This window comes from Triplophysa dalaica, chromosome 8, assembly GCF_015846415.1.
Source record: "Triplophysa dalaica isolate WHDGS20190420 chromosome 8, ASM1584641v1, whole genome shotgun sequence".
Classification (NCBI taxonomy): Eukaryota; Metazoa; Chordata; class Actinopteri; order Cypriniformes; family Nemacheilidae; genus Triplophysa; species Triplophysa dalaica.
In genome coordinates this window covers 1,547,907-1,572,855 of record NC_079549.1, presented here as the reverse complement: position 1 = coordinate 1,572,855, position 24,949 = coordinate 1,547,907, and the positions used below count along the sequence as shown (strand labels likewise).

At 38.1% G+C, this 24,949-nt stretch overlaps 1 protein-coding gene across 1 annotated transcript in view; it reads right to left on the bottom strand.

The window, feature by feature from the left end:
- pde11a (phosphodiesterase 11a) overlaps window positions 1-24,515 on the bottom strand; it is a 43,489-nt gene extending 18,974 nt beyond the window's left edge. The window contains exons 1-7 of the mRNA XM_056754979.1: window positions 23,543-24,515; window positions 21,956-22,114; window positions 6,579-6,668; window positions 5,275-5,415; window positions 5,131-5,195; window positions 339-471; window positions 23-98 (exon numbers count right to left, since the gene is read on the bottom strand). Coding sequence (XP_056610957.1) covers window positions 23-98; window positions 339-471; window positions 5,131-5,195; window positions 5,275-5,415; window positions 6,579-6,668; window positions 21,956-22,114; window positions 23,543-24,337 — 1,459 coding nt within the window. The 5' untranslated portion in view covers window positions 24,338-24,515. The remainder of the gene's footprint in view (window positions 1-22; window positions 99-338; window positions 472-5,130; window positions 5,196-5,274; window positions 5,416-6,578; window positions 6,669-21,955; window positions 22,115-23,542) is intronic.
- Between the last annotated feature and the right edge of the window lie 434 nt (window positions 24,516-24,949).

Sequence of the window (24,949 nt, the reverse complement as noted above, 5' to 3'; positions counted from 1 at the left end):
AGAGGAGAACTGGATTACGAACCTATGATTTGATGGTTACTGTTCCAGATAGGGACACAAAGAACTGAACGAATATGAAAGCCAGAGAACTGATCCGCCTGAGGAGAAACACACACAATGCTCTGACTGTAAACTCATAAGACACTGTGTTATATAACATTGTGCTTTTGGCCTTTACAGATGATAAACAACAGCTGACAGAGGTCAAAGGTCATGTACAGAGCAGTGCTTTCTAAAGGATCATCCAAAGCCTGGGATGTCACTGTAACTTGTTTTTATTATTTGGCATTGTTTCCCAAACACGTTGATTCGTTTATTTCTTCATGATATGATCTTACTTCAGCGTCGAAGCGCGGGTCTTGGTAGGCATCACTGATGTTCACGGGCAGTCCAGTGGAGGCGACCAGCTCAGCTATACTGTTGTTAATCAGCCAATCAGAGTAGGAGGATTTTTCCATGCTGTCTTTGAAGCTGTGCACAGGACAGAAAGAGGAAGTGACACGAGAACGTCCGGCGCATCAATCTCCCTCCTCCACACGAGATGATCCACAATCATGTACACACAAAAGTATGATTAACAATTAACCTAAATATTCTTGTGCATAATTCTTGACAGAAGTAAATGCTAAAATGACAAGCATCTATCCTACATTCTATACACTTTAATTCAGAATTGTAGTTCGTAAAAATTAAAGTAAAAATATACGTTTTTTCCAGTTATCCATGTTTTTTTATATGGGGACAGTGTTATAGATCTTTTAAAAGAGAACACTTTCTTTCTATCATCATTTTGAATCAGATCTGAAAATGCAATTTTCTCAGTTTTTTGTTCAAAATTGTGTATTTATAGAAACCTACCCATATTCAAGAGGTGATCAACACAAACAAATGAAGATTGAATAAAATGTTCAGAACTGTGAGAAAATCTAAGGGGGCCTTCAGTTTCTCTTAAAATGAACAAAAATGATCACTTGAGAAAAAAATCCCTAAAACTGCTGAATTGGTTTTAATGTGATTTGCAATCGCGTTCACAATTAGCATAAAATTCTCCATAATTCCCATAAAATCTCATCTCAGAAGTGACAGAGTAATGACGTATAATTTGCATCGTTGCACTTTTCCAGTCACATTTATGAGTGTACAGTGTCTATAAATGGCCTTTAAATCTCTTGCGATGAATCTGCCAGAGACTGGTGCAGTTTGATGGTAAATCTACAGGAAAAAGTTCAACAACTGGAGATTTGACCGCATGGTAACACTTCCTATACTACACTCGACATGACACCTGTAAAATCAGACCACAGATCAGAGCGAGCAGTCGATTTGCTCATCCAGAGAGGAAGTGATGTTGAATCCTGAGGTCTACGTGTCATTCGGCCGCCGCGAGTCACTCCCTCTCCGGTAATTTCCATCTAACAAACTTTCCCAGAATTTTAATGAGGCTCCGTGGAGATTAGAAAAGCGATGAGAAGTTCAGACGCTCTGACTCTCTTAAACGCCCACGTGCAGCGGAGGAAGAGGAGAGAAAGTCCTGATATGGCCTCTCCATGTCTCTCTTCTCCCATCTCTCTCTTTAATCTCTCTCACGTGGTTCATTCACATCCGTGAGCTCCGAGCTGAGAATCGTCTGATCTAACACTCCGAACATCACGCCGCCTGACGGATGATGTAATCAAAGAAATGAACGAGAGGGTGTAGATGTGTGAACGAGAGTGTGTTGTGTCTGTGTGCCCGCTTCGCCGTGAGCTGTTTCACAGCACATCGCAGGACAAATCTTTCTTACATAATGGCTCCGGCAGAACCTTCAGAGAACCAAACGCCCGCGTGAAATAAAGCAAATAACACACATCGCTTAGAGGAAATCCCCTGTGAAGAACAGGCATACACAAATGCCATCATGTGAAACATTATTACACTTTCCATCTTTTAGTTTTCAGAGTGATGGTCTGTCTCTAAACGTTCATTCGAAAGCTCATGTGTTACATAATAAAAGTAATGAGGCGTTCTCACATTAGACTGTTTAAAGGCATAGTTCACTTGACATTGTATGAAAAGAAAATATTTTGAAAAATGTTTGTAAACCAAACAACTGAAACCCCTTTCGCTTCCATATCTTCTTTTATTTTGCACAGAAGAACGAGGTTTAAAAATCATATGGTGGAAAAATCTATGTTTTTTTGCTGAACTATCCCCTTAATGTCTGTGAGTTTTACACTCGAGTTTGTTCCATAGAGAAAAACAAACGCGGAGTTTGAGTAAATATTGGCAGATGTTTCAATGAACAATTTCTTGAATTGAAGTACACTTTAAACCTCCGGCGTCTATGGTGTGTAGTGTTTTGGGTTTATCTCTGAGAGATGTTCTCTGATAGAGATGAACATTAGTGGAACATTAGACAGGTGCAGAGAATGAGAGCGAGGGGTGTAAGAGCTCCCACACGCCCCATCAATGACATCATCAAACCTGTGCGCTTCACTGTCATTGGCTGCACGGTCACATAAAGCAGATCTATCTCACACACACCGACAACTTCTGCTCTTGGCACACCATTGGACAAACGCTTGCAAATCTGCGGCTTTGTGTGTTTGTGTGTGTGTTGTTTTTAAGAGCTGAGCTCAGGGCTTTGAGACTCCATGAGTGCTGAGCACTGGACACACTGAAGCTCTGAGTGTGGGCTGCAGATAACAGATATCACACAATAACCCTGACCTACAGCCTCCGGAGCTGAGACTCATCAATCACAACACCTCCTGACCACACACACACACAAACAAAAATAACAGCAACACAAATACACCATACACATAAAATACACCACTTGAGCCTGTAAAAAAACAACCCCATTTGTGTAAGCACAGCAATAATTATGGTTTAATGTTAAGTACCCAATGACTGCCATTAAAAAATGTGTTTTGAAGCTACACAACCTACAATCCAAATACATTCCAAATGTCTTTCAATAGCACCACAACTAAATCACAAATATTCTAGTAAATATACCACAAACTACATAATTTATTTTTTCGTAATACTTTTTCCACGTAAAAAAATGAATTTTGTCATGTATTTAAAAAAAAACAGACAAAATGTAAAATGACACAAAAAGACGGGAAACATGTCATTTTACAGAAAAAAATATTTTATGTACTTTTTCTTGTGCCCCAGTTGCCAGAAAATTTATGTTTTTTATGGGTTTTTCTTACAATGTACGTCACAAATACAGTAGCACCTCAAACTACATTACAAGTACATCTATGCAACTACACACTAGAAACACAAACAAAATCATGGATAGACTAGAGACACATTAAAGATACATTAGCAACACTTACTACATCGTAGATAGACTATCAACGCAAACTACATCGCAGATACACTAAAAAGACAAACTAGATCGCAGATAAACTAAAAAATCAAACTAGATCGCAGATACACTAAAAAGACAAACTAGATCGCAGATAAACTAAAAAATCAAACTACATCGCAGATACACTAAAAAGACAAACTACATCGCAGATAAACAAAAAAATCTAACTAGATCGCAGATAAACTAAAAAGGCAAACTACATCACAGATGCACTAAATAGGCAAACTACATCGCAGATAAACTAAAAAATCTAACTACATCGCAGATACACTAAAAAGGCAAACTACATCGCAGATGCACTAAAAAGGCAAACTACATCGCAGATACACTAAAAAGGCAAACTACAAACTACATCGCAGATGCACTAAAAAATCAAACTACATCGCAGATGCACTAAAAAGGCAAACTACATCCCAGATAAACAAAAAAATCAAACTACATCGCAGATGCACTAAAAAGGCAAACTACATCGCAGATGCACTAAAAAGGCAAACTACATCGCAGATGCACTAAAAAATCAAACTACATCGCAGATGCACTAAAAAGGCAAACTACATACCAGATAAACAAAAAAATCAAACTACATCGCAGATGCATTAAAAAGGCAAACTACATCCCAGATAAATAAAAAAATCAAACTACATCGCAGATGCACTAAAAAGGCAAACTACATCGCAGATACACTAAAAAGGCAAACTACATCGCAGATGCACTAAAAAGGCAAACTACATCGCAGATACACTAAAAAGGCAAACTACATCGCAGATGAACTAAAAAGGCAAACTACATCGCAGATGCACTAAAAAGGCAAACTACATCGCAGATGCACTAAAAAGGCAAACTACATCCCAGATAAACAAAAAAATCAAACTACATCTCAGATGTACTATAAAATCTAACTACATCGCAGATGCACTAAAAAGGCAAACTACATCCCAGATAAACAAAAAAATCAAACTACATTGCAGATTCACTAAAAAGGCAAACTACATCCCAGATAAACTAAAAAATCAAACTACATCGCAGATACATTAAAAAGGCAAACTACATCGCAGATAAACTAAAAAATCAAACTACATCGCAGATACATTAAAAAGGCAAACTACATCGCAGATGCATTAAAAAGGCAAACTACATCCCAGATAAACTAAAAAATCAAACTACATCGCAGATACATTAAAAAGGCAAACTACATCGCAGATGCACTAAAAAGGCAAACTACATCGCAAATACACTAGAAAAGCAAACTACATTGCAGATACACTGTAAATGCAACCTACAGCGCAGATAGACAATAAACGCAAAAAATAAGACATATTTATAGCAACATCCACACAAACCACACCACCAGGCTTTCAAACTACACTGTACACGCAAACTACATTCCAAACGCACTTTTGCTAAACCTCTGCAGATGCACAGTTGCCAGAATCAGTTCACACATTACAATACAAACACTAGACATTACAGCCATTCGTTATCTAATTACTGTCTCACATATATCTGTATGTTGCATTATATAGTAGGTGCAGTGTGCGTAATGCAGAAGCAGTTGTCACTGTGGAAGCAGAACGCACAAAGAAACGCACAGACACACACACACACACGCGCGCACTGGCTGCTGCTGATGCAGTTAACTGCAGACAGACTCTGGCTCTGAAACGGCCTCGTTAACGTTACAGCAGCTCTGCTCGAGTCTCTCCGCTTACATAAAGCACAATGGTGTGTGTCTGTGTGAATGTTTAACCTGCCGTCTGTCGCACCTGTTCTCCATGTCAGCGCTGCACTTGGGTGAAAGTAGCTCAAAGGATTTGGTGAACTTCACCACCTGCAGGAGACATTGAAGCCAGCAGGATTAAAGAGATGCAGGGAGAGGGGGGAGAAGGAGGAGGAGGGAGGATCAGTACCGGAGATTCAATGTCCTCCAGCAACTGGACGGAGCAGCGTTCACACTTCAGCAGAGTCTGTGCTCGATGCATGATCTTCCTCACGATCTTCTCCAGATCAGTCTGCTCCTCAAACAGATCATTCACAACCTCCAGAAGAGCCTGCACACACACACACACGTTGACAGTTATCAACACAACACCAGTTGATCAACACAGGTCATTTATAAAAGTGTGTTTTAAAGTTGTACATTTTGTGTTTCAAACAGAGATGGCGACAGAGAGGCAAAAGTTACAGTAAATTTTCACTCTGAATTCGCAGAGACGTAAGAACGTCTTTTCTGCTTGCATATCACGAAAGAGCGTTGATTTAATTTATCATAAAAAGTAAAACCACAATTACTACTGTATAAAATACTTATGGTGCGTACCAAAAGAGGGCGCTAGTTATAATTGTATTGATATGTTTAAATATTTAAATAGTATTCAAATTTAGTATTAATCTGTGTACACTCATGACATATTGATAAAGCAAGAGAAAATGAGAGTAAATAAATAAAATAAATTGTGTATATGTTGTAAAATCAAATGTATGTATGGTCAGCAGTTCTCACGATCTGTCAAAATAACATGTTGCCAGATCTTCATATGTAAAAACAACCAGCAATTACTTACCGAAAATAAACTATCTGTCTCAAATATCCATAACTGAGCATTTTTTTACAAATAAAGTCATGAGCTTCATGAGCTAAAGACCAAATATCAAGTATAAAAAGCGCTTAAAAATAAATGAACATGGCAACACTGCAAACACATAATGCAAACTGATATGAAGAAAATGTGGATAAATAGAACTAGCTACTTTGGGACAAGTTGAGCCAATAGTTTCTTCCAACATTATTTTAATCTTCTGTCAAATAAAATAGTATTTTAACTACTTGACAACTAATATTGTTTCAAATGCTACACAATAGCTAAAAGACAACAAAGAGCTGATACATGAAATCACATTCTCTGACTATATCTTTCTCTCCTTCGTTCCGTTCTTTTTGTTTTGCAATCGATATGTAAATGTGTTGAACACACTGTAAAATGTGAAGACGCCAAATCTTGGATTTATAATTCCCAAGTCACACGTACACACACATCTTCTGTTCATCCACAGACTGCCTGTATAATAGGCGAGTGTGTAGGAAGATCAATAGACAGATGCACACATACTAGGTAATAAACACCCACATGACATCTATAACACACACACGTGTGCTCTGTCCTGTCAGCAGCGGGGTGGGGGGGTTAATGAAGTAAACGTCGGGTATTCTCACCCTGCTCCTATCGTACTCTTTCCGGGAGGCAGCGAACAGCTGAGCGTTTGAGATGGCGATACCGCAGAAGGGCAGATACATCTGCAACACCTGCACACACAGAAGAAAGAGTTTAGAGATTTACAGTTAATGTGACCTCATGTTGTCTTGACCCCAACCCTGCTACACCATCTGATCTCACATTAACTGAACAAACACGCAAGCACTAAGGGTGCGTTTCCACTGGTGCGGAGCAAGAGTGAGCGTTTTCAATCCATTTATTACACGGCTTGTTGAAATTCTTCATTCTGATTGGCCAGTCACGACACGTCATTCCCAGATTACAACCACTCAAAACTAATAACAATATCAAACGACAAACGTTGTGCGACTGTCAATTGCTGTGAAAAGTTTCCAAACCAAGATTATGCTATATTATTCCACATATGAAAAGATTGTTTCCAAAAGAGATTAAAATGTATAAAAAATCATGTTTTTATTGTGTTAGTTAGCTGATTTTTTTTGGCTATTATGGTTTAAATAAATACAAACCAAATGCAGTTTGATTGATTTATGTTTGAATGCACAATAAAAAACATTATTTTTGAAAAAATGTAAAACAGAGCTCTCATTTTGGAATGATCATTGGGGTGATAGAATGGATAGATCTAACTATCTTGCAGACTTGGATATCAGAGGGGAAGAACAGCAGGCAGGAGACGAAGGGATGTTAGTTGTGATAAAATGAGCACAGTTTATTAGAGAGAGAAAATCATAGTTGAGTTCAGATGCCCATTCTAACTCTGTCTAGAGTTACTCGATCTCCGTCTAATTTTCTCAGACTTCGTCTGACTAGAAACACATTGGGTGTGTTTTTATACCACCATAGAGAGTGGAAAATTACTGCCTAGTGACGTTATTATGAACCTTGAGAAAGAGACAACTGCAAACTCATGTCTACGTGTGAAGACAATAGAAATGCAGCATCCAAACCCAATGTAGAATATAGCATAGAATATAATAACTAGATAGAAATGAATATAATCTATAACTAATAAAGTAAATATATAGCAAAATAAAGAATATATAAATAATAAAAAGGATAAGGAAATAATTAATTAAATACAACACAGAATGTATGTCTGTACTCTCAAGTCAGAACTCCATCATCTTTAGGAAATACACAAACAGGTTGCTTTTAAGAAATCATCAGCGCTTATGAATTGGTTGAAATACAGAGCAAAACATAGAGGACATTGTTTTTGCTTTTTGTTGTACAAACAATATGTAAAGAAAAAACTGTTTACAAATAAAATATGTTAAATCAATATTACATTCACTTCCACAACGTGACACATTTCAGAGTAAACCGAGATATTCAATGAGAAGAAAGCAGCAGGGCAGCACCAGATTTTATCCATTGGACCTGACCTGTAAATTCACAATGTTTGTACTTTTAAATAATCTACCACCAAATGAATTTCTTTATATTAAACTTCACTTTTAATTATTGTTAAGATTTTAGAAACGCTTTCTAATAACTGATGGTTATTACATTTTGATGAAAGATTATAAAGACAAGCAATGTGTTTTTAAATATCGTTCAGTAATGAAACAGAAACGTCTATTACAAAAGTAAACAGAGGCTATTTTAATTTCATATTGACTTAAAGTATAATGTGTGTTATTAAAAAGTTGTTATTAAAGAGAGAGAGAGAGAGAGAGATAAAGCAGAAGAAAGACTTAAACAGAAGGAAAGATAAAAGGTGGTCTTAAAATTCACTGCTGAAATAAAACACACAACACGCACACACACACAATGATCTGTTAGTAAAGACCACTCTTAGATAACCATTGGATTAAGATCTAATACATTTTAAACCTCAACACAACGCTCACATAAACCTGTTGACATTATTAGATTTAAAGTGCCCGATTTATGAGTTTAATGAGGAGCACAAAACCTGCACAGACACATCTTCATATATTCTCTTACAGTAACTGAACACATTAACCACAGGATCCATATAAACAGCACTGCTAATAAAGTTATTATACAGTAATAACCAGGGGTTAAATTGGGGCGGGCCGTCAGGGGCGGCTCTTCTTGTGTTTTGGAGCGGCACTCCGTCGTGCCTGAGAATAAATCTCAAGTTTATGTTACATTTGACCTTTTTTGTCATTTACACTGATGATCGCTGAAAGACGGATCTATATGCAACATAACCCAACACTCAGTCGTATCCTTTCCCAAGTGATCCTCCCCATGCCCTATACTCTTCAAACAGTAAAGCTCTTGATGTGTAAACTCTGAAGGGAAAAACGCAATTGTCCGTTTGAAATTCATTTGGCAAAAGGAGCAAAAAAAACAGCGTCATTTTCTTTTTATTTGGACAAAGGTGCCGTTTACACAAGACCGTTTCCAACTGAAAAGGCAACTAAAATTATGCGTCTTGGTCGTTTGTTACAAAAAACTTTGGAAGACGGGTCTCATAGTGCAACTTTCTGAAAACAGCGCCTTTTTCGATTCCTTGTACACTGCAAGACGGAACTTTTCGATCACGATGACTTCACGCTTATGCGTATTACGCGATCGATTGTGCGAGTATAGCCAAAACAATATGGCGGCTTCCCGTTCTGTGAGCTCTCGCTGCTGGACTATTTATTGCCGTTTACTATTAAACTATTTTACATAAACTATTTATTGTCTTTTTGTTCCAAGGCTACCGCAGGATGCAGTTTATGCCCAGACCTGATGGCAGAGCTGAGAATGGGAAGCGATGACCTGACAAGAGCTGAGATGATAGAGCTGGATAAAGGACGCGGCAACTTGACACGATTTTCTACAACACTTCAAATGCTATTAGATTGTTAATGATAATCTTAAATCTATAATTTAGCTTATTCGTAAGTTTATTTATTTTTTATTTTAGCCTTGTTGTGCAAGCACTGTTGAGCTTGTGTAGAGGCAGCAGCTTTTGCCAGAGGGGAACTGGAATCCCCTGGTTGGGCCTGGGTTCTCCTGAGGTTTTTTTTCTCGATTGGAGTTTTGGGTTCCTCGCCACCGTTTGCATATTGTTTTGCACTATTTGCCTGGCAGGGGGGGCTGCTTTAGAATTTAGAAGTTAGACATAATTAATATTGCATATAAGAATTTATACTCCGTTTAATATTTGACCTGTGGTTCTCTCTCCTATGTGTGCTTTCACTGTTCGTGTGTGCGAGTGTGTTTGCGTGTGTGCAATGTTTGTAAGTATGTATGGATATTGTGTGTGTGGAGCATTTGCTTTTACAGGTATATGCCTTTAGTTGTTTTTCTTGTATTCAATGTGTCTCATGTACAGCTGCTTTGTAACAATGAAAATGGTAAAAAGCCCTATATAAATACAGTTAAGTTTCCCCAGCAAAATGTGGATTTGCTGCACCAATAAGACACACAGTTTACATTCGCCAGACTTTAAACACACATATATGTTGACAAACCGCGTTTCTGCGCACACAGATGTCTCTTTTCTATTTGCGAGTTGATAGACATGACTCGCGACGCCGCTTCTCGTGCTGAGCGCAATGTTTTTTTATAGTTTCAAACACTGTTTGTGAAGAAACGCTTGACTTCCAAATGATGTCATTTTCATCAAATTCAAGCATTTAAAGCGGTTTGTTCATAGAGTTTATGGCAGCAAAGATGCACAAGGTAATGGGTCATCTCAATTATTGTGAATGTTGTATTTTTTGAAAAGTCCTGGAAATACACAGGTCATACATACAATTCTGTGGACGTTAATAATGAAGATATTTGCTATTGACACAAGAAAGATTTTATTCTTATCACATGTAGCTTTGTAAACTGCTGGTATGTAGAATGAGTTTGATCAGCATTTTATTGTTCATAGCAAAGGGCTCTTCAATTTATATTTTACAGTTTGTCAATGAATAAGATTTTGAGCTTCATATACGCACCACTCAAAATCCCCCACCGAGCCACTTGTTTAACCACTTGTTATAACCCCAGTAAGACTACCTGTCACAGGTTACTTTTCATTTTATAGTAAACCCAAACAGAAAATGTAGCTTTGAAAATGATTTCAAAATCAATCAAAACTGTGTTTTATTTGATCCTCTTCAATTTCCAGAAACGTCGTCTTGTCACTTTCACAAGCAGCTACTTGAGGTTTCACGCCAAGTGGCTTTGAAGACTTTCTTGGGTGCCGTGTATGTCTGACATAGAAAAGCATAACTGATCTTGTGAGTTTGGGGTGGGGCTATTTGATTGGGGCGGAGCTATCTGTTTGCTGGACCAAGAACAGATTGTTAGGTGTTTGGGAAACCTGCTTGAAAACAATTGCAATCTGCGATTCCACTTGGTGATGTTATCAATGCAGAATTTACACACTTCTGCTGTACAGGTGTGAGATCTCCTCCAGCAATCCCAGAATCCCAGACACACAGACTAAAAAACAGAACACACACTTATATTTCTCTGTCAATGAGCCAGACGCCCTGTGAAGGAAAAATGACTGGCTCCTAGACACAGAGTTGAGAATAAACATGTTCATATAAACATTCTGATTCAGGTGCCACAGGAAAACCAGCCTGAGGACATGTGTTCGCGTCCCTGTGACACCAGAGAGAGAGAGAGAGAGAGAGAGAGAGAGACTCAGAGAGAAGGCAGGTAAAGCAGCTTCAGGAGTAATTGGATTCCGTCTGACTGGTCATTAGTCTGAGCTGCATTGAGTCTGTTTACCCGGCTCAAATAAAAACAACGTCACCTCAACCGGCAGGATCTTCACACCACACTTTCTGCTCATTTAAACATTAAAGATGAGCTCAAACAAGCAGTTTCTGTCAATCTCATATTAATCTTGAGTACCCATAGAGCAGCATTGCATGCTTTGTATCTTCAAAGAGCATCTGGTTTGATCACGCCAATTGCCAACAAAACACAGACACATGACTCAGTTTGACTTTCAGCGTGTGGTTTATGTCCGGCATCTTTTAGCGCCGGGACCACGACATCTATCAGTTTCAAACGGTCTCCAAATCAAGCGCTGAACTTACGTTCGCTGGATGACACGTGTGCATGCTTTTCCAGGAGCATTGTCCAATAAGGGACTAAGAAAGCTTGTTACAAAACGTGTAACGAGTGAATCGAGGACGGAAATACTTTGTCATAAGTTCAATTGAATTTTTTAAATCACGTGAATTCATCTACTTCTCTCAAGATACACAAAAGTAAGTGCCTAGTGAACTGGTAGAAGAATAGAGTGGTCTTAACGCTTACATTTCAGATACTGAGTATCTGATGTGAATAAAACATCCGTCAAATTAAATTTGAGGAGATTGTTATTGCCGCTTCTATAGACATCAGTGTGTGTGTTTTACGAACTCTTTTTTACTTATTTTGTGCTTATAGGCACGTGTATATGTCTGAAGCCTAATTTGTTCTTTGTTTTTTGAGTAGACTTGTACTATTCTGACATTTTAGCAAATCATTTAGTAATTGTCTGTTGATGTTTTTGCAGTACTTAATCTAAAGTGAAAACTATTAATCATGCTTATAATTATTTACTAATCATTAGTAACTTTATGAGTAGTCATTTTGATTGTAAATATGTGTCCCAAATGACCTGCATTTACCCTGTTTATATATCTTTAAAAATAATAATTAGTTCATGTTTTTGCACTTCCCAAGCCAAAGTTGACTATTCTTCATTTCTGTGAATGTTTATAAATGTTTATTAATCATTTAGTACCTTTATGGGCATTGGACTTTTACAACACATGTGTTAAGGTTGGATAGTTGCATTTAATTCTTGCTAAAGACACACCACTCATCGTAGTTTGGGTGCGAGGCATGTTTTGCCTAAATATTTACATAAGCATACAATTATGTTCAATTAAATATAATATTCCTTGAATCATACAGCAACCACAGACATATTTTAAGAGAACAGTACAGAAAACAGTAATCATCCGTAATAAAAACAATTGTTGACCCCTTAACAAGCCGAAAACAAAAAAGGTCTCTAACCTTAGCCATATCATACTCAATAGCAGCAAAAGTGTTGTACAGTAACAAAAGCTTTACATTTTTGTATAACATCTGTTTAAATTGTAGGTTTTCAAGATTTGTATTATCATATGAGTTAAAAGTTTAATGACATCTGAAAAGCATTGTAGTTTACATTAAATAATGATCTGTTAATCATTAGGTCATGTTTAATAAGTTTATTAGTTAATATTAAGAACATATTATCTTACGTTTCTAGCTATTTGAATATATAATAGCTAATGATATCTTAAGCATAACATAATATATGTTATTTATTTATTAATGAAGGTGATTCAAAAGTGTGTCCTTTCCTGCTTAAGCTTTCCTGTAGCTCAGTGGTAAGAGCATTGCATTAAGGTTGTGGGTTCCATCCCAGGGGATTGCAAATACCTATGAATAAATGTATAGGGTAAAGCAATGTAAGTCGCTTTGGATAAAAGCGTCTGCAAAATGCATAAATAAAGTGTTACCAAACTCTGAAATATTTTTGGAAAAACATTTTACAACTGAGATTTGTTTTCCAAAATTCTTAAAAATATTTTATTTTGTGTTCAACAGAACAAAAACATTATACAACCATTCTTTCTAAGATGGTAGTCAATGGTGTAATTTATGACAGAATTTTCATTTTTGGATGAACTATCCCTTTAAACACAATGTCACTTAACGACTTCAATTTCTTGACCAAACACACACAAAAATCATAATTCAGTATAAATGGTTTGTTTGTGTGTATGTATACTTTGCATATGATGCTTAGCGAAAATAACATATAAATGGAATTTAAAATAGAAATCTCTTTAAATGTGAGTGTCATGCTGACATCTGTATATAATGTCTAATGATAACCACGAGCATGAGATTGTGTGTCAGGTGAGGAGACGTGTGTTAAGCAAAGGAATAAAGATGCAGGATTACAGGTAAGTACTGCTTGAGCAGTCAGACATCACCTCAGGGCTCTTGTGGCCTATTTCAACAAGTACAGTAAATCTCCAACACACAAACACACACACTGTTCCACAGACAACACACAAACACACACTGGGTGATCAATTAACATGTCACAACACATCAAACATCTTGCTGTTTCTTACTTGAAATCAGAAATGAAAAACTTCATGTGATCTCATTGTTGGTTGATGTTATGTACGGGGTTCTACTGATCTAGTACAATCACTCATTCATTGCTGTTCCGCATTTACAGTAAGGTCTGGGACAGGACAGGCTTTTGTGGTACTGCACTGTTAGCATCATAGACGTGAACTCAAGTCTTTGTTAAAGAAGAGATTCTAACTCTCAACAGAGCTGACAGAAGACAAATAAACATCCAACAGGGCAGATTCAAAACTGTGACAAAGAAGCCATTAATCAGACTCAACTTCTTACAGAGGTAATCACAACATTGACCCAACACGTGACAACAAACACCGAGCCATTAAACAGGTAATGAGGGGAAACAGCTGCAGGGATGAACAAAACATCTCTTTTTATATTTCATAATTTTTTGATTTGAAGAATCTACAGGAATCTGAAGCTTTTGTTTGCGCTTGGTTTATTCACAGATCTTTTGTAAACTAATCTGGCGTCACTTTGTGAATGATGATTACAGACAGCTGCCATCTCACACACGTGCTAGTTAGTCATCCTCTATAGTCATTGCGGCGTGTTGAAGAGTAACTTTTCACAGTCTCACAGGAATCTGTAATCTGTAATCTGTTAATTTCCCCCTTTTTCTGTGCCACTCAGCAGGATGTTCAATCTATGCGAAATCTTTCATATGTATAAAATGCATCAATGCAATCTGATGGGAATTCATACCTATTTTAAAAGGTGACTCATTCGTGAATTTCTTTTTCCTACGATGTTTTGTAATGATTTGATTTTGCCGTTGTGAGGTTAGGTTTAGGGGCGGGGATAGAGGAGCCATTTATTGTTGCTTTGCCACTTCGTGAATCTCACAGTTTTAGCAAATTTGAACTGATTTTAGGGTTTGGGGTGAGGTAAATATGACCAACGTCTTTTGATATCAGGTTATACATTTATAAATGTACATACACACGCGGCCTGTATATCACAAATGAACAGATACTAAATTCCGTGCCTATACCACAAAATACCTTGAGACTGTGTGACTATTTGTCCAGACACAGCCAACTTTAGGCAACACAAGTCAGATTTCACCCCAGCCAGATATGTTGAATTGGTTTTGTTGTGTCCATGGTTTAAGATGTTAAACACATTTGTAGTGAAAGACAGCTGTCACAGCTTTTGCAGGTGCCTTGGCTCTCCACCTGAGGGCGACATATTGCTCAATGTTTCCGCCTTTGTTTTGTGAAGGACTCCATTTCCAATAATGCCTTGTGTCTTGTGATTGTCAACAGGATTCACCTGTTTCCCATTTCCTGTTTGTCCCTACATCTGTGTATAAAGCCCTTGTGTTCAGTTGTCTGTTGTCGATCGTTGTTTGATGTTACGCCCTTGTTTATTATCACACACTCTTGGATCATTTTTGTTACTCTGTGGATTTATTAAATAACCTAATACTGCATTTGGATCCGCTCCTTGTTTTGTCTTGACCTGCATGTCACAACAGCACAACAACACAACAGCTTTTTTCCATTGCTTTCTAATGTTGGAATTCTTCAAAAGCTCCAGCGGAGCGGCAGGTGCTACAAACGTTCAGAGGATTTTCTTCTGATCATAGTTCTGGTGTTTGCGAACAAGCGTATCTATTGTACTTTCTTTTCTGACCTCATCATAATTGATGCGCAAATGTGGGTGGGCATGTCCTGAGGCTTCGGGTTTTAATGTCAAAAAGATTTCGGAAGGAAATGTGCAGCCTTAAGTGAATTAAACACAAACATTAGAATCGCACTATAGTGATGTGCAGTGTGTGTAAACAGATGATCTGACGTGCCGAGAGAAGACATCAGCTCTGTGGGCTTTAACTGCACATCATTTAAACATTACTTCAGCAAGACTGGAGACCAACAATGTGTGTGTGTGCTTGCGAGAGTGTGTGTGTGCAGTTACAAACGTCTGGCCGCCTTTAACTAAAGCATGGAAAGCATGTCAACTGAAAGAAATGAATCATTAATATATTTTAGTACTGGATCCACATGGCTCTAGAGTGCTGCTTCATCTATAAAACTGTAGAAATGTAGAAAATTAGGACGTGGCAACAGTGTGTTTTATTCTACACGTGTCATGAAATAAAACATTGGTATGTTTCTACGGTAATGCTAAGGATATGTTGTCATGAGTATAATGTACATAACACAGAACATGTATGAATTTCATCATTTATTCCCCATCATTTTAAACCTGTATGACTATGATCCTTCTGCAGAACACAAATGAAGATATTTTGAAGAATGTTAGCAGTCAAACAACATTGAACCCCATTTGTATATGAACACAAAACCCCTACGTCATTTCTCGAAGTATCTTCTTTCGTGTTCCACAGGATAAAATACAGGTGATGACGGAATTAGTATTTTTTGGTGAACTATCCCTTTAAAGTCTGGTTGGAGCGGCTGTATTGAGCGATAGAGAGAAGATGATATTGTGTTGAATCCACAGCACTGCCTTCTGCTCATCCCACCGAGGATTTATCACAATATTCACAGTACTGTGCCATTTCAACACAAAGACCACAGACACGTTTGGCCTTCAGCGGCACATCCAGACGATTCAGAGATATACACACAGGTGACCAGCAGAGGTTTGACTCAGACGCCCAAAACACCGTCTTCTAGTATAAATGCTGAACAAGCCCCCAACACCACTTTTATAGTGCAACTACAGAATGTGTTCTCGGCTCCACTTCTGCAATTCAGATATGCACCATCATTCAATTATTGAAGTCCATCGGGATTCTGAATTTGCCCGTTTTATCATCCAGCAGGAGACAAGCGTAACTTCAGTGGAACGGGAAAGTAACAGCACACCTTGTTTAATGGTTTAATATACCCGGTTTAATACTTGTGTTTAGGGGTTTGCTCAAGTCCCCGATCATAAATATGAATAACAGGAACAGAGACGCTGGCCCTGGCAAGAAAATACAGCACAAGCTCACGCAGAAAAGCATTGCTATAAATCCAGAACTCCATCGATTTATATGATGTCATGAATTATAGAGTCCTCTTGTGTCGAGCGCTGTACTCGCACAAATTCTTGGTCCTCCACATAATGCACAGACTGAAAGCGTTTGAAAACATACCCAATGTGTCTGCCATATGGCCCGTCTACCGTATGCTTGTTCGGAAAACACAAATGTTGGTGCTAACATTGTCCTGCCAAGCGGCACCTTTTTCTCTGTGGGCTGAGCTTTCTCTGTTCTCGCATACAGTAGGAAGAGTTTCATCATTAATTCAGCAGACAGTAAGACATGCGTGACACGATGCTAATGTACATCGAAAGGGACACATGAAATCTCATTGCAATGGCACTCCAAACTGTTAAAGGGACGTTTCGCACAAAAATAAAAGATCTGTCATCATTTATTCAGCCTCATGTGGCATGTGAGTCTTTCTCCTCTGTGGATCACAAACGAAGATATTTTGAGAAATGTCTCGGTGGCTTTATGTTCACACAATGGAAGTCAATGGGGGCCGATGTTGTTTGGTTATGTTCTTTTGTGTTGTGCACAATAAAGAAAGTCACCATTCACTCTCATCGTAATCAAAAGAGCTGTCCGGACCCTGATAACTCCTTTTGTGTCACACATTTTTCCACTGGTGATGATAGAACTGTATAGAGACCAAACATCTCAGTCTGTGAATGGCCGTGACCGGTGACTGTGAGATAAAGGTTAAATAATGTTCTCTGGAAAATAATACAATACCTCATTTAGATATCAGCAAAACACACACACACACTTTTCTCATCTTCTCTCAGCATCCCTGACGCCTCCGGACACATCCATTATAACCAGTGTCAGCGCTGCGCTCGCTGCTTACGCTGAGAAATATGAGACGCTCTGTTCAGCTTTAAAACCCACAGCATCTGTTTCATTCACACAGATGAAAGATTGCTGCGTTTACTACACAATGACGCAGTGTGGAGCCATCATCACCGGACCAACTGAACCACAACACAGTACAAAAGTTCAAGAAAGCAGCAAAACTCACACACGCTTATTAAATGACAATTATTCTCAGTATTCATGTATATCATTACATTTTGTTCCATTTTAGTAGTACCAACTTAACACTGAAAAGAAAATATAATAACCCAAAATAACATTGAGCTGTTGGTCCCAGGATTAGTCTTGTACACCAAATTAAAATGGAATATCATTTGAACTAAACTAAATAAAATGGGGACTTTTTGGCTAAATAGTTTTTTTAACAAAATAAGCAATAATAAAACGAATTGAATGATAATACTGTAGCAAAATTGCTGAAGAAATTAATAAAATGAATGATTTAAAAGTGATCATATATATATATATATATATATATATACGGTATATATGAGTGTCTTATCTCTTTACAAGTTAACAGCGAATGACTGCAAAGAATTATAAACTGATTCCATAACAGTACTTTTAGACATTTAGCAAATGATATTATTCTCTTTGAGGTCTTAATGCCTCAATGCCTTAATTTGAGACATTGCCAGAAAAAAGTAAGGTGACTGACCTGATAGATCCACTCTTACTTCTTAATTAATAATAAGGTTGATAAATCAATAAAAAACAGATGCACATTTCAAAATAATGATTCATAGCCCCTCAAGTAAAGTAGCATAATGTTAAACTATGACATAGACAGCTTGAAAACAGAAAAGAGAGGGTCAGAGAGGAACATAAAGGAGATATAAAGGATGTCTGCCAGGGATGCGGCAAAAACTACAATCGGTGGGTAGGGGTTGGAGCATTGGCCGAATATTATATCATTGGCTGAAAACTTTTTAACTGTTGCCATTTCACTACTTGATATTGTTACATTTGTTAATTAAATTTATGTTTTATTTTATTGTTTAATATAATTCAAATGATGTTCTGATGCAATTTAAATTGCACACTGTTACATTATAAAATTAAAATAATTGAATGTGTTTTATCAGAAATATCTCTTTCACTTTGCAGTTTGACTGGCCCCTTTTTTGCTAATTAAAAATGTAATGTAAAAATATCGGTTTGAAATAGTATTTTTGTAAAACAAATAAAGATGATGCAATGTTTTTTCATGTGAGAAGTATCACCATGGTATGGCTGAAAAAAAAACCATTGTTGACTTTTGGAACATTGGTGCAACCGGGATATATGAAACAAAAGGAGATCATGAAAGACAAGCTATTTAAACTCAGTTGGATTGTTGGCATATTAAATCGTATCTAACTAGCCAACTTCACAAATGTGAGTTTGTGTGGTGAATCAATAAATAAGGGAGAATGGGAGAGAAAACATACTACAATGTTCATAATTGTTTCAGATGAGGAGAACTCCTGGCCAGCCTTGTGAAAGTCAGGCTGAGACACTGCCAGCAATCTATTAGTGCAACGGGTGCTTGATAAAACTGCACAAATGTTATTAATTATTATAGTTAATGATTAATGTCAATAATAGGTGCAACTTGCACTCATAAGTGTGACCCAGTGTGTGGAAACTCGGCTAAAATCTAGTTATTAGTGACGAGCATAAGAGTTTGATTTAAACAATATATGTCAATATGATTTACTGTAAGTCTCTGACATGGCCTTATTCAGTCAAAATCTAAACATTATACTTTCACTGCATATTCTTTACATTATGTTGTTTCCCTGCTGAAAAATACTAGAACCCTGCCCAAAACACAAGAGATGGAGATGGGAATCAAGAGAAAACCCATTAATACCCAAGACATTTTTTTAAGTAAGGGATGATGTACGGCCGGTTGTTATCACAGAGCTAGTAACCTTCAAACTAGTTTTCTTCTCATGTGGCCAGTAACAGACCCTTGCATTGGGTCTTGATCACACTTTCGGGGCTTATTTCCCGATAACAACCGGCTGCTTGCACATTACCACGCTTATTACACGGCTACTGGCCACATGAGAAAAAACTGGACATGAAATATTTTATTAGCTCATTTATTAGCTCAATGCAGTCCTTCCATGAAGAAAAGCCGCTCACTTTCAGTTTTAAGGTAAGAAACGATGTCACGAACAGGTGGTTTGGTGGATCCTTTGTAAATATAATGTTATTTATGTTGTTAAAAGACATGTTCATATTTCATTTGTCAGAAAACCTGTTAAAACTATCGTGTGTTATTAGTTTTGAGAAATTGATATCTGGGATTATTACACGGCTCATTTGAATGCTTGATCCTGATTGGCCAGTCGCGACATTCCAAGGGTTGTTATTTTCAAATAACAACCGCTGAAAACTAATAACACCCTGTAATCCAGATGCTGCTTATTATTTTGAGAGGGGCAGTTTAATATTACACAAAAATGTATTATACATATGTCTTTTAATAAAATATATGATATTATATTTATATATCACTCCATCCAGGGTGTATCCTGCCTTGATGCCCGATGACTCCTGAGATAGGCGCAGGCTCCCCGTGACCCGAGGTAGTTCGGATAAGCGGTAGAAAATGGATGGATGGATGGATGGATATTTATATATGATTAAACCAATTTTGTCTGTTTGTGAGGTTTGAACGTTGTTTCTGCATGTCGTGATTGGCCAATCAGAATCAAGCATTCCAACCTGCCGTGTTATAAATTTTGTTAAAGGAAATCTTTGAAACATGTATGTATAAAGCCCGTGACCCGAGGTAGTTCGGATAAGCGGTAGAAAATGGAATGGAATGGAATGTATGTATAAAGCATTATAAAAGTAGTTTTGAAGCATTGTAATGCACCTTTTAATGCATTGTAATGTCGTATAAATAATTATTACATTTAATACATGATTAACACATTCTACACATTTTAAATTGGTTATTATTCTGTACAACTAGATATAATGCATAACAACACAAATTGTGAAGAATTATAATGCTCTTTACCCTTTAATAACTCTTTATAATGAATCATACATACATGCCACAAGGAAAGCGTAATCAAACATTTGAATGGAAAGCACTAGAATTTATGTAATACTATATTTTAGCAGGGTGGGTTAGTATAATAGTATATCACAAATAAATGACTTTATAGCTGGGCTTTTACTGGATCACATATGTGCATTGAAAATTGCCAGCTGATAAACCTGTGCTTTAGAGATTGTATACATATACCATCTAAGACTCAATGTAACTCTTAACTGGCTGAGTTAGACAGTGAATAACAAAACCAGCAAGTCCCCCTGTCATTGGCTACTGAAATCTTGTTTGACATAAATCTTGTCATAAAAAAGAATGCTCTTGATTACATATAGAGGCATACGCTATGCATTGGTGAGTGTGGTGGTGCTCATTGTGTGTCGATCTGGGACGGATATGTAGGCGGGGAGGAATCAGAGTATATTCACTACAAAAAACTAGACTACACCACTGGTGATATGTGTTCTTTCCAGGTGTCGTGGATGAGATGCTGTATTGTCTGCATCACACAAGCTCTTTCAGCGCTCTGATGATAAATGTGTCCGTCATATGAGAACTGCTTCTGTGTTTAGAAAGACTTCATTGTCACTGAAGGTCAACATTAATGACACCCTTTATTTCTCTCTCATGAAAGCGCGTCCTTAACCCACAACAAATGATGACAAGGGTGACTGACACAAACTAACTACACAGACCGCCGTGGACATAACTAGTGACAATATCACTGCAGACCGCTCAGTTTCACACTCTACATTCATTCCTCTGTGTAAACGGCGCAACCTTTCCTGACAAAAAAGGACAAAAAGTATACTCCACCTCATTTTATTTAGTATACTTAAGTGATGTTCGAGTATACTTTGTGTGGTAAGTATACTAATATCAATGTACTTGTAAGTGCACTATTTTTAGTACGACTAAATTAGCCCATTTTTAGTTCATAAAGTTAGTACACTTTAACTGTCACAGTAGTACACTTTGAATACACCACTACTTGTTTTCGTTACTGCAGCTAAATAACAAATGAACCTACACTGTAGCAATAACTTTACTAGTTCAATACTTGGTGTGGCACACTTTAGATGAGGAAAGTACACTTTGAAGTATACTCTCAGTAATTTTGCTATGAAAGAAATTGACTACAAGTACAGTATCAGTAATGTCCCAGTCCTAATGAAGTTAGCCAAAGCTCTCCTTCACCCGCACATTGAAAGATGCATATGACCCCAGACAACCCAAATGAACATGTGTCATAGGTCAAGCTAAAGAACTGGGTGTAGTGTTGCTCAGCGTGCGTTCATCTGTACCTTCTCGTCGTCTTCGGTGAAGAGCGCTCCATTGGGACTCTTGTTGATGGCCTGAGCGACCCCGATGACCTCTCCATCACTGTTTCTGATGGGCATGCACAACAGAGACTTGGTCTTGTATCCTGTGAGTTTATCAATCTCATCACTGAAGCGATGATCCTAAAGAGAAGACAGGGAACACATAGGTCACGACTATCAACATATAGACATTTTATTCAATATTACAATTTGCTTAAACATGACTTAAGGGGCAGGTTGTTACATATCTTGGGTTAAAGTGGGTCAACTAGCCCTGACCTTGAGTTCAAGTAGTCCTTGTACAATAAATAATGAACAGATTAGTTATTTTTTATATATTCATGTAGGTAAAAAATATAATGAAACTTTAAATCGTGTCATATTCACTGAAAATATATTTTTAACTTACAACTCTTTTTTTAACAGTTATAAATCATTAATTAATATTGAAAATTTGCTTTTTTTTCTTTTTTTTATGTTACATATTTAGCAATTTTGTTATATGATTTTGACATTTTATTGTTTATTTATTTATTTTTATGTTGCTATATAAGACCAATTTATTGTAGTTTTAGTTTTGGCTTATTGTTATAATTTTAGTGCCTTAAACTTTCTTCTGAGGCAACATTTCAATATTTTATTTTGTTTTTCCAAAAATGTTTAGACCAATAGTTTTATTCTTAGCGAACAAAAAAATAATGATTTTAGAATTAAAACATATCTCCCAAAGTTATATTTGTGTCATTGCATAGTTTTGGTGAGTTTACAACTATTCTTAAATATGGGGAAACGTGGAGTAGGTCAACCTGAACATTTCAACAGGAAACTATTGAATCATCAACTTAGTAAAGTTATTATAAAGCGTTATCATTTCAAAATGATTTAATTTTCTTTCATAACCCTGCTGATCTTGTTCATGCCCACGTTTTCAGGTGGTGTTGATGAGATAATGAGAGAAATGCTGACTTGACTCATAGCAATAATGCACGTTTAATGATCTGCTCTGTTTGCTAAATGAAAAGGAAGAGCAGATTGACAGACTCATTAGAGACGCGCCAACTGGCCTCATCATTATTATCCGGACATCAGGAGTATAACTACAGAATGAAGAGGATGAAGTTTGTCTGAGCTGATCGATTGACCGATCAATACTAACACAAGTCATTATTTTACCCAGACCTTTATGGATTCCAGCTAAAAATCAAAACCAATCATTGTTCAGTCATCTCAATAAAATACTACCTGACAGTAATGATCTGTATAGAGAAATGTAGTGACCTCGGCACAAAAGTCCAAGAATCTGTGAGCGACTGCTGAGGGAATCTCTTTGAGAAATTGGAACCAAGATGAAGTACAGAATACACTTAATTTAAGAAGTAACTCCTAAATGTGGTAACATCTTTCATACAGGTCAAAACTGTTTAGAATGTCGAAATGAACCTGACTATCTGAGCTGTGCCAACAAAGTAACGTAACAAGTGCACGATTTCTGAACTTTTGTACTTGATCCGTTTTTCATCCCATTAGAATGAGTAACAAATGATGATTCCAATAGGACTTAACCCGCACATGATACGCATCGGGAATGTTGACAGTTTCTCCGTGCTCCGCCACGTATCCAATGATTCCCTTTCCCCAGGGAACCTGCACCTCATCCGAGTTCCTTAGAGAAGGCAGGACCGCGGTTCCAGCGTGAACATCGAAGTACTTGGACACCAGAGACTTCTTATTGGCAGGGCCCTCCACCAAAAACAGCGAGCAGCGGTCGGCGTCCACCATGATGCACACAAACACCAGGATCTTGTAGCTGAGGCTGGTCAGGTCCAGGTCGTTGGAGATGTCTTTGACGAGCTCCAAAAAGAACTCCCTCTCGCTGTGCTCTTTAAGGTAGTATTTGTAGTCGACGGCGGTGGATGGGTACTGTGGGATGTTGACCCGGGACTCCAGCAGGGCGGAGAGGATGTGCGCGGTGGTCGGTGGCAACGAGCTGGCTTTACGCAGGAGCGCGCGCCTCCGCATGCTGGTCAGCGGCTCCTGCGCTCTGGAGTTCACGTGCTCGTCGTAAGTCCTGTTGGCATTGGTGGCCTTGGACCTGGCGAATGTTTTCCGCAGCTCTTTCTGGGACGCGCGTCTCTGCAGCCCGTCGCTCCGGCTCGCCCAGCTGTCCTTGCCGCCGGCGCCCGCGGGTTTCTCCGCGTCCGCGCCGGAGTTCGCCGGAGATTTGGCGGATTGTTGGCACTTGAGCCACTTTTCCACCAACCCGTGCCTCCCCTTGCGGTTCAAATAGTCCTCTAGTAATTCAGGGTGCTCGTCTAGAAAACTTTCAACGTCGGAGAAGACCATGCCCGTCACCGTCCCTGCCATCGCTGCTGCTATCTGTAAATGAAATGAAAGCAGCTCTCTTGTTGAACGGTCATTTGTGTGAGCGCGAGAGTGCACGGCGCAAACTTCAAATAACAGCTCCTCCCAGAGAAAAAGAAAAAGACTGTTTAATCGTAGGATCAGCTTTCATTTCCTTTGAAATGTGTCCGATTATGCAGCGGTTGCGCGCACGTTGGAGGCATCGGATGGAGAGGTGATCTGATGGAGGAGGGAGAGAGGTGAACGTTCATTCTAAACCAGCGCCAGAGATGATGCGACAGAGCAGGTGCGTCACTGACGTCACGAGTACGCATCCCTCTCGCATCCTCTCTTCTCATCTTGACTGGTCTGCTGCTGCTTCATCGTGAGGATGTTGCCGGGAAATGCAGTCCGACATGTTTCTGACGATCGCATTTCGCATGCTGTATTCGAGAAAAATCTTACTGCCTCTTCAGCGTGAAAGTTCTGATCAATTATTTTACAGTAATGTAAGGGAATGCGCTTTCGAAGGAATTCACTCTGTAGAGTTGTCGCCATCTAGTGGTGGTATTACAACTTAGATGTTTGAAATCAAAGGCAGTACACACAGGGGCGTAAAAACAGAAATTTATGTTC